This window comes from Carcharodon carcharias, chromosome 28, assembly GCF_017639515.1.
Source record: "Carcharodon carcharias isolate sCarCar2 chromosome 28, sCarCar2.pri, whole genome shotgun sequence".
Taxonomy (NCBI): Eukaryota; Metazoa; Chordata; class Chondrichthyes; order Lamniformes; family Lamnidae; genus Carcharodon; species Carcharodon carcharias.
Window position 1 is genome coordinate 21,637,696 of NC_054494.1, and position 14,958 is coordinate 21,652,653.

A 14,958-nucleotide genomic window follows, 5' to 3' on the forward strand; every position below is an offset into this window, starting at 1 on the left:
TTGCTTTAAACACAATGTAAATATTTTGAATCTTTTTAAGGCAGATGTGAACTGCAGGGAAAGATTCCTCCTGTGCTTTTTATATAATTAAATATTCAACATATTCTCCATGTTGCATGGGATTGTTTATTCTCAAACTGATTGTGTAATCCTTTTATAAAGCTCTTTTTTTAAATGTAATCAGTAGAGTAGTTATGGATATCACCTTAAACGATGCTTGTAAGCAGCTAGGCCATCCTGGAGGTCATAACTTTGGGCCCATCATTTTGTGTGAAGATTTCTAAGTAGATTTTTTTAATATCAGATACACAGGTCAGTGATACTTGGAGAAGATTTCTGGTTCAGGAACATTGCTGCAGCAGGATGTCATCTGGAGATACAGGGATCTGTAGAAAGAAAAATGCCGATATGGCTGTGAAAGTGGATCCTAATAATGATTACGTTACTCCAGGGGCATTTGAATTGGAGCGTCTCTTCTGGAAAGGCTCTGTAAAATTTGCTCATGTCAATGAAGTCTGGCCGGACATTTACATTGGAGATGAGTAAGTTGCAGATCAAAGTGCAAAACTCAGTAGTATGTAGCCGGATAAGGCTGTAAAATATATATTTGTATATTAAATATATTATACCTGCTTTGCACCAGGGCAGTAAAATAAATCTAAACATGACTATTTTGAATCGCTATAAATCATATGACTTAAATCATCTGTTTGAATGGGCTGGGGTGAACACTATAGGCAGAACATTTTAAGAAATAATTAAATATACAAAAGAACAATGAACTGGAAATTAGAAAAAAAATCTTTTACTCTGAGGGCGGTTAGAATATAATTTGGCATCATAAACTACTGTTGAAGCTTAATCTGTAAATTCTTTCAAAAGGGAATTAGAACGTTGTCATCAAAAGAATACTAAATGGTATGAGGCGTGAAGGATGTCTTGTGGTGCAGTGGTAGTGTCCATACCTCTGGGTTAGAACTCCAGGTTCAAGTCCCCCTCCAGGACTTGATTGCTATGGAAAGGACATTCAAAACATGACCAAACAGGTTCATTATCAGCCTGTGAATCTTTCCAATATGCCTGATGGTGGGCAGGAGAGATTCCTGGTCAGCTATGCTGAAGACATCGGCAAACCACTGCAGTACTCCAAGCATAGTCATGGACCAATCCAATGGAAGTCCATGGTTGCCAAAGCCTTTTAAGGCATAGTGGATGGAGAGTGATGTGGATTAGAGCAGTCAGATTCATGGAAAAAATACACAAACTTGAAAGTCAATGGTTTGTTTCTGTGGTTCTAATATATTATGCTATATGTACAAAGCAAAATAGTTACCCCGTCAAATAATTAGGTTGGCTATAGGCACAAGTAAAGCTTTCCAGTGCTATCCTCTCTGCCACTTAAGGTTGGTGTCAGTTAACTTTCTTCTTCCTGTGCACCATCTCTTTTAAATACTTTCTACATGGTTTTTCCCAGTGGGAACCCATAGCTTGCACTCTAAGGGTACTGATCTTTAGCTAGAAGCATCCTACCCAGCACAATTGCTTACAACACACTAAATGCATGCAGATTATCTATCCTGAAGTAATAAGTGGTCTTGTCCTGCTAGCTGACCCTCAAAATATATAACACATTACAAAAGTATGCAGTCACTACCAGCAAAGCTCAATTCACAGCCCTGCACAGAAAAACTGACTAGAATTACAGTCATTCCCATGTGAAAAATAAAAGCTCATGGTGTAGGAGGTAATATATTGGCATGGGTAGAAGATTGGCTGGTTAACAGGAAGCAGAGGGTAGCCATAAATGGATCATTTTCTGGTTGGCAGAATGTAATGAGTGGTGTGCCACAGGAATCAGTGCTGGGACCCACAATATTTCACAGTTTATATAAATGATTTGGATGAAGGAATTGAAAGGATAGTTGCGAAATTTGATGATACAAGGATAGGTAGGAAAATAAGTTGTGAAGAGAACATAAGGAGGCTAACAAAGGGACATAGATTAAGTGATTGGGCAAAGATCTGGCAAATAGATTTTCTGTGGGCAAATGTGAAATTGTCCATTTTGGCAGGAAGAGTAAAAAAGAAGAATATTATCTAAATTATGAGAGGTTGCGGAGCTCAGAGATTCAGAGGGATCTGGTTGTCCTATTGCATGAATCGCAAAAGGTTATTTTGCAGGTACAGCAGGTAATTAGGAAAGCTTAGAATGTTATCATTTATTGCGAGGGGAATTGATTACAAAAGTAGGGAAGTCATGCTTCAGTTGTACAGGACATTGGTAAGACCACATCTGGAATACCATGTACACTGTTGGCCTCCTTATTTAAGGAAGGATGCAAATGCATTATAAGCAGTTCAGAGAAGGTTTACTAAACTAATTCCTGGAATGGGCAGGAAAGATTTGACAGGCTAGGCTGGTATCCGTTGGAGTTTAGAAGAGTAAGAGGCGGCTTAGATTGAAACATATAAAGATCCTGAGTAGCCTTGACAGGGTTGATGTGGAAAGGATGTTTCATTTTGTGGAAGCATCTAGAAATAGGGGTCACTGTTTAAAAATAAGGGGTCACCCATTTAACACAGAGGAGAAGAATTTTTTTTTCTGAGTCCTTGGAACTCCCTTCCTCAAAAGGCAGTGGAAGCAGAGACATTGAATACTTTCAAGGCCGAGGTAGATAGATTCTTGATTAACAAGGGGTTGAAATGTTACCAGCAGGAGGCGGGAGGTTCCAGTCAGCTCAGCCATGATCTTATTGAATGGGGGAGTAGGGTCAAAGGGCCAAGTGGCTTACTCCTGCTCCTAGTTCTTATGTTTGTATGAAACAGTTTCCATTCTTCATTTCTAATTGGTAAATCTAATTAGGTATGTTTAATCATTTTAGAGATATTTCTGACAATTTTAGATATAAAATAATTATTTTAAAAAGCTACACTCTTAGTTGGAAGACAGATGATTCTTTAGGTAAGTTCGGTATCAGCTGTTATTATAGTGGAAGCAGCAATTGTTGATGTTAAGGGTAATGGACACAATATGAAACAACTGGGCTAACCCTAAGCACAATTTTAGTGTGAGAGCAATGCCATTTTGCCATTTGTTCCAACCCTCGCTCTCAGACTCTATAATTGCAGAGTATTGCTAGCTGCTAGAAGTGACAAAACAGCCCAGAATGACTGGCCTTTCAGTTCTCCCATCCTATGCATCTGGCCTGAGAGTAGGAAGCCAAGGTCCATGGAAAGAACAGATTCAGATTCCAGCTCTCTGGACACAACATGTTCTGGTGTTGTCCTCATTCCTGGATAAGGACATTGTAATTAGCTGTCGTTGATTGCAAAGTGATGCTTGCACAGATTAAAGTCATTTCTTGCTAATGCAGTGCCAATTTGATCTCAAAGTGTAAGTCTGTGTTGAAATGACCACAAGCTAGAGTGAATTAATAATTTTAAAAATGTGGCTTTGTCTTTTAGAGTGGGTGATCCTGTCAGACTAATAATAACCCTTCTCATTGTTAAACGTATTCAGAGGAAATAATGAATAAAATGCAGAACATTGAATCTAATTAGGAATATTCCCAGTTCTTAGTAAAAAGACCTACACTCTGCTGACTAAAATTAAATCTTAGCAATCACACCCATTACATTTCATAGAATTACAAAGCTCAGAAGGAGGCCACTCATTCCATTGTGCCTGTGCTGGCTCTTTGAAAGAGCGATCCTATTTATTGCCACTCCCCTAACAGTTATTTACTCTCCCCCCCAACCCCACCCGGCCCAACCCCAAAATATTTCTTACTTCTCTCAAAAAAATTAATTGTGGTCACAAAAGCACTTTGATTTTCTTCATGTTAGCTGGGCCAGGAAGGAGGCACAGAATGTAGGCGAGGCAGCTCCTGATGTGGGAAGAGTCAAATTTGGTTGCTCTGCTGCACTTTCCATTGTCTAATTATGCAGTGACATTAGCAGGGGCTCTGACAGCGGTCAGACTCATGCTCAGATGGTATATCCTAAAGAAATGGTTAAGAAAGAGCACTTCTTTTTCCAAAAAATGTTCAAGGGAGCTAAGAGAAATGTGCTTTGTTTTCAAAATCTGAACACTTTCCACTAAGTAAATATTCCTTAAAATTAATAATTTCTGTATATTTTATCACAGAGTAATAGCATTGGACCGGTATACAATTGAAAAGATGGGTTTCACTCACATACTAAATGCAGCCCATGGTCACTTGAACGTGGACACAGGAGATGAATACTATCGGGACATGCCTATTGATTACTATGGTGTAGAGGCTGAAGATCTGCCAAGATTTAATTTAAGTGAATTCTTCTACTCAGCTGCTCAATATATTGACCGTGCACTAAGCACAACAGGATGTAAGTGATATCAGACATCTTTGACCACAATCATTGCAGGTTAAAATACCACAGATGGAGATGCAAATATTTATTAAATATTCAGGAATATTCTTTCATTAATTCCATCAACTTACCTTTACCAACTCCACAAACATGTCTGAAAAGTAACAAATTACAAAAATGAATATTTTCAAAGTTATTTAAATAAGTGATTGATACACCTTGCACACAACCTAAAATTCAATTTGTGGAACATATTGCTCTGAACAGGTCAAAAATACTGCCTTTTTTCCCCCAATTCCTCAAAGATTCCTGCTCATTCTGTTATGTACATTCTCTATTTTCAGAATTCTCTACTTCTAGAAATGATTTCTTGTTAAGAGGAAAGATCTTTTTTTTTACAGGTAGAAGTCAGCGTTATTGGTTTTCATTTGCCTTTCCTTTCTTTGTTTTGATGTTTGGGTAAACTGGAAAAGGTTCTCCTTGGAGCAGAGAGGGTTAAGCAGAGAGACTTAGTAGAGATGCTCAAAATGATGAAGGATTTTGATAGAGTAAATACGGAAAAGTTATTTCCAATGACAGGGGGAAGACAGATTAAAGATAATTGGCAAAAGAACTCAAGGGGAGGTGAGGAGAATTTTTTTTTTATGAAGCAAGTTCTTCTGAACTGGAAAAGACTTGTCTTGGAAGTCAGTGGAAGCAGATTTAATAGTAATTTCAAATGGGAATTAGATCAGTAGTTGAAAAGAGAAGATTTGTAGGGCTATGGAGTAAGGGATTGACATGAATTGGATAGCTTGATGGGCCAAATCACTTCCTGTGCTGTATGATTTTGTGTTTCAAGCTTCTATTTCACAGGCCATATGTGTAGTGCTCAGGAACCAACACCACCAACTTGGGACTGTTTGCAGTAAAGTGGTTTTAAATTGTTTCTAAAATTAGGTGCAACTTTATGTCATTACAGTGATCTGATGTAACATTACACCACTGTGGATCATAGAATTAGTCATGCAATCTATAAATACTGATCATTTATGGGTTTTATTTACATGAGAAAATGATACTCCCCTGAGACAAGTCCTGTCAACCCATTGACAAAATATGAAATCCATGCAAGTGATTAAAAGCCAAAAGATGCATAATCTGATTAATAGCAGCAATAAACCATTCAGTATATCACTGTCAACCCTGGTGAAAGATATTTCAACAGGGTTTTTGGTTCTAAGTTCAATGGTAGCTTTATTACTGATAATGTTAAGATATCTTTCATTAGTTGCAGGCACACAGATTGACATTTTAAGGTCAAGAACATGTCTTTTTTTTAAAGACTGTATTTCCTTCCTGTTCACTGGGTTTCATATCAATTTTTCCACAGTATTGTAATTTAGACTCAGCTTTAAGTTTAATTCAAGATTATTCTTGCCAACATTTGAAAGGTGTGCTTTTGTTACCTGTAATGTTTCATTATTTTTTGCTGTCTGCTTACTTAAACCAAGCACTTCCCATTCACTGCGTATGTGTTTTAAATCTACCCGGTGTAGATTTTACATAACTATCCACCTAAAATTGCTCACAAAGCTCAATTTTTTGCCTTGGGTCTGGCAGGACCTAATTATCTAGGATCTCAAAGTGTTTTGCATCAAAGCAAAATACTACAGCTCCTCACAATCTGAAATAAAACCAGAAAATGCCGTAAAGACTGAAGGTCAGGAAGCGTAATTGGAAAGGGAAAACCAGTTAACATTTTAGGTTGGTGACCTTTCAAAAGAACTGGTTCTTTCATTTTTTTTGCATTTTACCAACCTGTCTTGCTCATGATAAGTAAGCCCATTTTTTGGATGATGCACCAGGTGTGTCAGATACTATGGTGGTTCTGGGTACAAACAACCATCAGGACCTTGATCCAGTGGCTATTCATCATTGGTTAGCTTGGACTGTCAGCAATTGTAAGCCACTTATCAGAGGCAGTTTTGTGTTATGTTTCAGTTTGAATGCTTAAAAAGCAGATTTTTAAAATTCTATATTATAGTTGGACATTAAAAAAAACATGAATTTTGTCCAGTTCCAGCTGGTCGCCTGGGATCTGTGGTACATGCAGGTCCAGTGGCTCTGATGTTATAGAAGTACCTTCCCCATAGCTTGTAATAACTCAAAACAGTTTGTCCTATAAGTAATATATATTGCTTTGCTTTTCCAGCTAAGCTCTTAGTCCATTGTGCAATGGGTCGGAGCCGGTCGGCCTCACTTGTCCTGGCTTACCTGATGATCTACAAGAACATGACAGTGGTGGATGCAGTTCAGCAAGTAATTAAACACCGGTGCATTTTACCAAATCATGGCTTCCTGAAGCAACTGAGAGCACTTGATATAGAGTTGGCGAAGGAGAGAGGTGTTGCAAATAATGGCACCAGCACAAATGGTGATGAAAAAGAAAATAGTTGACAATTTTTTCATTACAAGTACGCAATATAACTTTTTTTTAAAAATAGAGAAGCGCAGACAGCTGTAAATAAAAGAGTTATTTTCTGATGCACAAAAAGCTTCAACAAGTTAAGCAGGTTTATAGTTCTTGATACAGCATACCAAAGGTGGACACGATTTTATAATATGAAAGAATTTGAGAAAATCCTGAACAAGTGACAAGTAATCTGAGAGTGCAAATTCTTACTTTTGACCATGTTTTGACTATCTTAATCCAAAGTCCTCAAGCATCCACAAAAATATAGAAGTCTATACTTTGAAGTTCCAAATATACTCAAGCAGTAATCAAAAGAAAATCTAGAGTAACTCGTAGGCTTCAAAATGATGTCTAAACTGCCAAAATTAGAATTATATATGTAATGTACAGTAGAGTTTGTAATATTTTTGTGTAGCTGTGCAAATAAATTAAATTTTACATAAGGTGGTAAGAAATAGGAGTAGGAATAGGCTATTGAGCTCTTTGGACCTACTGCATCATTCAATATGATCTTCCTTCTCAGCTCTACCTTCCCACACTTTATGCATATCCCTTAATTCCATGAGCATCCAACAATCTATTCAGTCTCTGTCTTAATATAACTCAATGACTGAGCATCTACAGCCCTCTGGGATAGAGAATTTAAAGGATCCAACCATTTAATTGAAGAAATGTCTCCTCATCTCAGTCTAAAATGGTTGACCCCTTACTCTGAGACTGTAACCACTAGTTGCAGACTCCCCTGCCAGGGGAAACATCCTCCTAGCAATTACCCTATCAAGTCCCTCAAGAATTTTATATTTTCCAATGGGATCACTATCCATTTTTCTAAGCTTTGGGGTACATAGGCCTAGCCTACTTCACAGCTCAATCCTGTCATCCTAAAAATCAATCTTGTGACACTCTGTTGCCCTCCCTCCAAAGCAAGCATTTCATTCCTTAGGCAAGGAGACCAAAGTTGTACAGTAACTCCCCATTTTGAGTTGCCCCGTTTGAAGCTGTTACACTTTATTTTCAGCCATTTAGTAGGGCCTGTATTCTTGTTTAGCATCCTGAGTTCTGTTTTAAAGTCATTGCGCGTGGCTCTGACATAGGGCCACATGGCCCAATCAGCAGCATCTTGGAGCAGCCTCTGCTGCTTCCTGATCCTCCCTCTCACACCCGATCCTCCGGTTCATGGTTTCCTCCTACAAGTCAAAGCTGGTCCCCTTGTCTGTTGCTCGCGGTAAGGGTTCAGGAGAAGGAAGCTGCGAGCAGGGGAGTTGGGGAGCAGGAAATTTGGCAAGAGAGAGGATTGGCAAGAGGTGGTGGTCAGGGAGTGACAGAGGCCAAGAGCCTGGAGGGTTGGCAGTGAGAGATGGGACAGGAAGTGACAGAGGCTGTGAGCCACAAGGGTCGGCAGTGAAAGGGGGGGTCAGCAGGGCCACAAACCAGATGGTCGCAGCAGGGGTCAGGAAGTGGGACGTGTGATGAGTGGGAGGTTTGGGAAGCAGGATGGGCAGTGAGTTGGAGGGAAGTAGAAAGTTAGGATATTTCTTTAATATTTTAAAATGTATTTTATTTTAAAAGCTAATTCATTTACCAATATAAGAATTTAGCAAAGTAAAGTGTTTCATAAAGTGTATAATATTTTTTTCTGATGAGAAAGTTCCTTCAGAACCTAATGACAGCTTTTACATTGCTTTTAATGCAAAAATCTGATTCACTTAAAGTCACACTTTTCAGGAATGCGACCACAACTTTAAGTGGGGACACTGTATATCGTAAGGTGTGAACAAGGAGATTTGTTTTTTGCTTCACACCAGGGCCTGAATTTAACACTCCCCTTCCGGTGGGTTTGTAGGTGGGGATTGAGCGTAAAATTTGTCGGATGGCCTTCCCATTGGGTTCCTGCTCGCCCTGACCTCTCTGTAATTTTAAGCTAGAGCAGGCAAGGCCCTTGGATGGCCCACCCTTGTCCCAATTGAAGCCCTTAAGTGGCCAATTACTGACCACTTAAGGTCCATTTCCCACCCAGCCTCAATTTTCAGGCTGGCAGGAGATCATCCCAGTTATGGAGGAAGCCCAAAAATAATTAGGTTCAGGCTTCGGGTGGGAAGTGGGAGTTGCCTCTATCAGCATCCCCCTTTGACCTCAGGCAGCCCCACCCCCATTATGTTCCATTAGCCTCTCCCACCCTCGACCTCTCCCCTGACACCTCAATCCACCACTGACCAGTCCACCCCCAAAGACCTTCCCTACCCTCCCTGCCCTGCAACCCTCAAACTTATCTCTGCCTGGACACCTAGGACTTAGGCTCCAGGGACTGATTGCATTGCAGGGACTAGAGAGCTGCTGGCCAATCTGAGCTCTCAAAGGCTGTACTTCCTCCTGAGTGAAGGACAGAATTCCCTTCTCCAGCCAACTAATGCTCATTGGAGCTTGAAATTGCTACCAGGCAGATACATCCCCGCTGACTCTTCAGATGGTGGGAAGGGAAACCCCGCCATCCTAAAAATCCTGGCCTTGGTCTAATTGTGTCCCTAGGAGATTGTGCAAGAATTGAAGGAGCACAGAGATCTTGGAGAGCTGGGGGCAGGGTAAGGCCATGCAGGGATTTGAAAAGAAGAATGAGAATTTTAAAATCAAGACATTGCCAGATCAGGAGCCATGGCTTAGTGGGTGGTGGAGAGTCAGGATATATATGGCAGAGTTTTAGGCGAGCTTAAGTTTATGGAGGGTGCAATGAGAGAGGCTGGTCAAGACAACATTTACAAATCACTCATCGGAAGATAGATAGAGTCTATGATTGGTTGGTCACTAAGCTCCAGGGTATCTGATGTTGTCCCTCTACACAGAGCATACCTATCTACCATCTCCTTCATACACTGTCGAAGCCATGATCTCTGTCAACACAGCTGTGTCATTGGCCATAATCTCACCACCACCAGCAACCTAGCTGAGGCCATAGCAGGGAGAAATTGTATAACACTGCCACGGTAAACCAGCATACTGCCTATGCGCTGGAGACAGCACCTGTGGTTAACTGTTAGTAAGCGAGATCCAGCTTCAATAAAATGCATGAGCTGCTGACACTTTCAGCTTAGGTATTCTGACTCCTCTTATTTGGAGCACATCTCTGATGGGGTGGAGCTCTGTTACTTCTGGGTATAACCACTTGCCTCTAGGCATATTCCCATTTACAGGAAATGGGATTGCTAGCCTCTGCCAAGGAATAGTGACAGGGCAGAAAATCGCTGTCACAGATCCCAGAGGGAAAAAAAGGCTGAAATAAAGCATGGTGAGGGAAAAACATGTGTGAAAATTTTAGTCTTTCCTGGTTGAACCAGTGCATGACCACGCTTAAAAGCATTTAGAAAAACACATCTTATCTTCCTGGATGAAATCCTCTTTTGCAGAAATTTGAATGCTGGACTGATAGGCTGAACACATAAACTCCTGTATTTAAAGAGAAAAATGGTGGGGAGAGATATGGCCATTTTTATATGTAGTGTACCTTGATGGGACCACTCTCTGCTACCACAGATCTAAGAGAAATTGTGCCAGGGGAGAGGAGCTATGTCAGTGTATACCAATGATCTTAGACTAAAATTGAACATAATTAAAAGTTGCTTTTGATTTGTCACACATGGCACAACAGATTAAAAAAATTAGTTACAATTTTACAATTTCCCATTTTGTCTGCAAACTTTGTCTGTAATGACTTGTAGTTGCTAATTTTAGCATTATACAGTCCCAAAAGATAACAGCAATTTGTTTTGCTGCAACATGAATCTCTGTCAATGCTGAATAAACAATGTCACTTGGTGCCTGTGCACGTGCTCTCTGTGCGACTGGTTCATTTGAAGGATATGTCTCCTTGAATCCTCTTGTTTATGGTGAAATATTGATCAAGTATTTGTACTGAACATTCCCTTCAGAGTAATATTCTGTTCTCATTCTAATAAATACACGGATAGATACAATTCATAAAGTTCTACAGATAGACCAGACAAACTCAATTGTGCTTAAGAATATAAAAATGATAAGAGCTGTTCAAGCCCATGAAGTTTAACCCATTAAGTTTATAGAGCAGATATTTGGGGTATGGAAAATCTCTTCCTGCCCATTGGTGCTTCAGTACATTCTTCCAAATTCCTCCATACTCAGTAACTAAAAGGATTCAAATTCATCACCTATTTAAAAAGTACACAAAAAATGTTACTATTTTGATTCTGTAATAAGTTAACTTGAATTTGGTTCATAAGGCCTGGATAGATTTGATTGGAATCAATGAGGTATCTACATTTAGATTGAAGTGGGATACAGTTAATTTCATAGCCAGTTTCAGCATCCGTGATAAATAGAAATCCAATGGGTCAGATCCATGTTAAATGCATATGGACACAGCAGTCTTCAGTTCTCATACAGCTAACTACACCCAAACAGATCTTAAAAAAAACAATGGGGTGAAGTCCGATAGGGACGCTTTCACTTGGTGGAAATCCCACAGGAACAGTGTAACTGGATTTTCAGCAGAACACCCTGCAGAAATTTAAGGCATAAAATCATAATCATGGTACCTGAGGAGTTTACACACAAGAAATCAACTAGGAAAACCAGGTTAAAAGCACTGCAAGCACTTAAAAGAACTTTAAAAAATTGCATTTTATCCCCTAAAGCTCACTAAATCTGCAGGGTTTTGTGCTGGAAGTCAAGTGAAAGGGTTGCTGGAAACTTGGAGAGTGTTCTCAAAATCTGGGGCATGGGAGAGAGGTGAAAATGATGGTGCACATCCTGGATCTTGACATAAAGAAAGAGAAAGGGTTACATGAAAGATGGGTGCAATGACATCAGGACTCAAAAATTCTCAAAATCAAAACAAGATTGGAAAAGTTCCTATTTGTGAGGAATGCCTGAATGATGGTGAAAGACATAATTTTATTTGATATCACAAAAAAAACCAATTGACCTTATATGGCAGAAACTAACAAACTCAAATCAAGATTGTGTGTGCAATCCGTTTTACTAACAAAGGTCTGAATTTCAACCTCGAGGTGTTTGGCGGGAGTCAGGAAAATTCCTGGCTCAGCCTGCCCACCTTGGGAGAAAATGCCTGCAAAGGTGGGATCTTCATAGCCAGGCGGACGGTGGGTGCAAGCTGGAGTCAGCCAGCCGGCCCGGGAAGAACTTTGGAGGAAGCCATCAAGTCTGCCGGGTGCAGAGCGGGGCTATTGAAAAGGCCCACCTCGGTGCTGTAGGACTTGGTCCCAGTTATAATAAAAATAGGAAGACCCTGCAGCCCTCAACCCCCCAACACTCTCCAAGCCACCTCATGCCCCATCCCACCCCATGCCAAGATCTGCCCTTCCACCTACTCCCTATGGCCCCCATGCTAAGCTATGGCACTTCCATGCCCATTGGTTCTAGATGGTGCAGAGTGGGTCAATGAACCCAGCAATGGCAGTAGGATGCATGACAAAAGCTTTCAGGAAAAATTAATTCATAACTTCCTATTATGTTGAAAAAGAAAGTCATTTCACCATAAGCTAATGTAAGTGTCAATCATCCAGGACCTTCAATAACAAAATCCACAAACTCTTGAAATCACTTAAGGTTGCCTAGACGAGCATTGTGAAATGGACAGCAGAGATCAGCCTGAACTGTCAATGAAACAATGTTTCCTCTGGAGTGGTGTTTTAGTACTTCAATGGTTCTCTGGGCCCTCAGCCAAGCATACAAAATAAGGCTTGGCTGAGAGCCCAGACATCCATTAAACTTGTTGAAACACCTAAGCCCCAGATAAAACATTGTTTGACTAACAGCTCAGGCTCTCTGATTTATGCTGTCTATTTCACAATGTTAAGTGGCTTCAAGGGTTTGTGGTTTCTGTTACTTATAATTTAATGTGTCTGGATGATTGACACACTTTTACTGAAATTATTTTTCTTGCAACATGAGGAGTTATGAATGAATTACTTTTCTTCAAAGCCTTGTTTTGACACATACTACTGTCACTATAGGGTTCATTGGTTCTATACAGTGTACAGTGGGTCAAAGGGCTTAAAAGTGCCATAGCTTGGCGGAAGGTCATGGGGGTGGGTGGAAGGGCAGAGTTTGGCTTAGGGAGCATAAGAAACCATGGAGAGGTGGGTGGATGGAAGGAAGGGCAGAACTTGGCATGGGGGCATGAGGGATGGGTGGAAGAGCTGAGCTTGGTATAGGGGGCATAAGGAGCCATGGGGGTAAGCGTTTGGAAGGGCAGAGCTTCGCCTGGGGACACGAGGAGGACCTTTTGAACTTACCTTTTAAAAGGTCCCCTCTTGCAGCCCCGAGGGGCTGTGAACCATGAATCTTTAGAAACTTGGCCCGCCTCCATGAAAATTGCAGAGTACTAGGACATGCCTGTCCCCACAGTGGAGCCGGCCAGGTCGGGAGTGCTGGATGGCTTTTGGCAGGATTCAGCCCGCACCCTTTAAAGGCACTTCCAAAAATCAGACAGCCTGGGAACCCAGAATCAGGACCCGCCTGCTATTATTAAAGGGCTCCCAAGTCATCCTTACTAGCGAAAATCCAGGCCAAAGTTTCAGGAACTGGTATTAACAAAAAGCAGGCAATCAAGATCGCCCTGCAATGCATTTCTCAATTGGCAACTTATCAGGAAATTTGCGAAAATGTCTTCAAACAAAATGTGCAGGAAATAGTTCCATGAGAAATGCAGAAAATACTTGTTTACTCACACGCTTTAATTTTCCCAAACCACTAAACAGGCCTAAATGAAACTGTGTCCTTAGCTTGTAGAGCTGCCATGGGCAGAGATGATGGAAACAAAATTATGGTGGGGGCAGATTTCCTGAATCACTGCCCATGTAATTCATATTTTGCTGCAGGTTTTGCCACTTGAGTTCCAATGAACAAGAACTACTACAGGCAAAGCCTCTGAATTGAGATGTACAGCAAACAAAAGAAAATTACCAAATTTTACAGGCTGTATTGCAGAGGCCTCAAAGGATCCATAGCCATAGCTTGCCTGAGCCAACATGAGCCACATTGAAAAATTCTGGCAGAAAGTCTATCCCCTTTCTAATATATGCATTTTTATTGGTTAGAAGTGGAGAGAAACGTGGATATGCTCCACAATAGAGTCATGTTAATATCCACAGCAGCTGCAAGATACAAAAAGTGAGGTTCTGAAACTTACAGATATTTCACATGCAGCGATATAACTCATCTAATTACATAATTAATTACATTTATTGAAGTAAACCTGGTTCGATATGATATTTGAATATCTTTCAAATTAATTTTGGATTTTCTCACCATTTTTGTATAACTAATTATTTACCAGTGTACATCCTCTTCTGCAGAAATGGGGGAAAAAAGCCTACAGATGTTTGAATTATCAAATATGTTTATAATTTGCTTTGGCAGCATGTACAGATGCTATTAAATCAGTTTAAAAGCACAACAAATGGACATGCCCTACAAATGCAGTCAACCATAGTTCTAAATAAACTGCTGAGCAATAGACTCACCCCTTACTAATGATGTCAAACACCATTTAGGATTTTGTCTTTTGTTATATACATCCAGCCTAAGAACATGTTACTAATTATTTCTCTGGATTATTCAAACACCTAAAAATAGTCCATTATCCAGCAGCATTGATGCAATACACTAAGCAATCACAAAGAGAAATAAATGGTATTTTGTTTCACAAGTGGAGTTTAAGAGAACAAGATTTCAGATTACGGCAACTGTAATTATTGATGGCACAGTACACATATTATATGCTCAGAATCTTGATTGATGTACAATTTAAATAAAAGGTATATCCCACATACACAGGAACTATATTGGGCTGCCATGGAAAAGGGCATGTTTTACATTGTTGTTAATTAAGAAAAAGGTAGATTTTTGCTTCATTGATAAATAGGTTAAAAGCAAAATACTGCGGATGATAAATTGGTTATTGAGTTCATGGTTAACCATAATTACACTTATTGAGCTTATGTTTGGCCATAGTTAGGTGTTTGGATATTAATCTTCAGATCAATCTTTGTTCTTTAGCAATGGTAATGAATGAAATGAAAGATTTTTTCATATAACAAACAAATGTAATGCTATAGTTTGTGTACCATTTGAGCAGGAATAGGAGTGTAAGTGACTTA

The 14,958-nt window shown here is 40.0% G+C and overlaps 1 protein-coding gene across 1 annotated transcript; it reads left to right on the plus strand.

Annotated features, from left to right (window-relative positions):
- The first annotated feature begins 363 nt into the window (after positions 1-363).
- Positions 364-6,792, plus strand: LOC121270784 (dual specificity phosphatase 29-like). Its single transcript, XM_041176224.1, has 3 exons — positions 364-542; positions 4,148-4,368; positions 6,548-6,792. Exons 1-3 carry the CDS (start codon positions 364-366, stop codon positions 6,790-6,792), a joined length of 645 nt encoding a protein of 214 aa, XP_041032158.1.
- The last annotated feature ends 8,166 nt before the right edge of the window (positions 6,793-14,958 follow it).

Excerpts from the sequence above, each read along its gene's own strand:
- LOC121270784 (XM_041176224.1), top strand. The coding sequence starts at position 364 with ATGTCATCTGGAGATACAGGGATCTGTAGAAAGAAAAATGCCGATATG. Across the intron at positions 543-4,147 it reads GACATTTACATTGGAGATGA|AGTAATAGCATTGGACCGGT; the intron begins GTAAGTTGCAGA and ends ATTTTATCACAG. Across the intron at positions 4,369-6,547 it reads TGCACTAAGCACAACAGGAT|CTAAGCTCTTAGTCCATTGT; the intron begins GTAAGTGATATC and ends TTGCTTTTCCAG.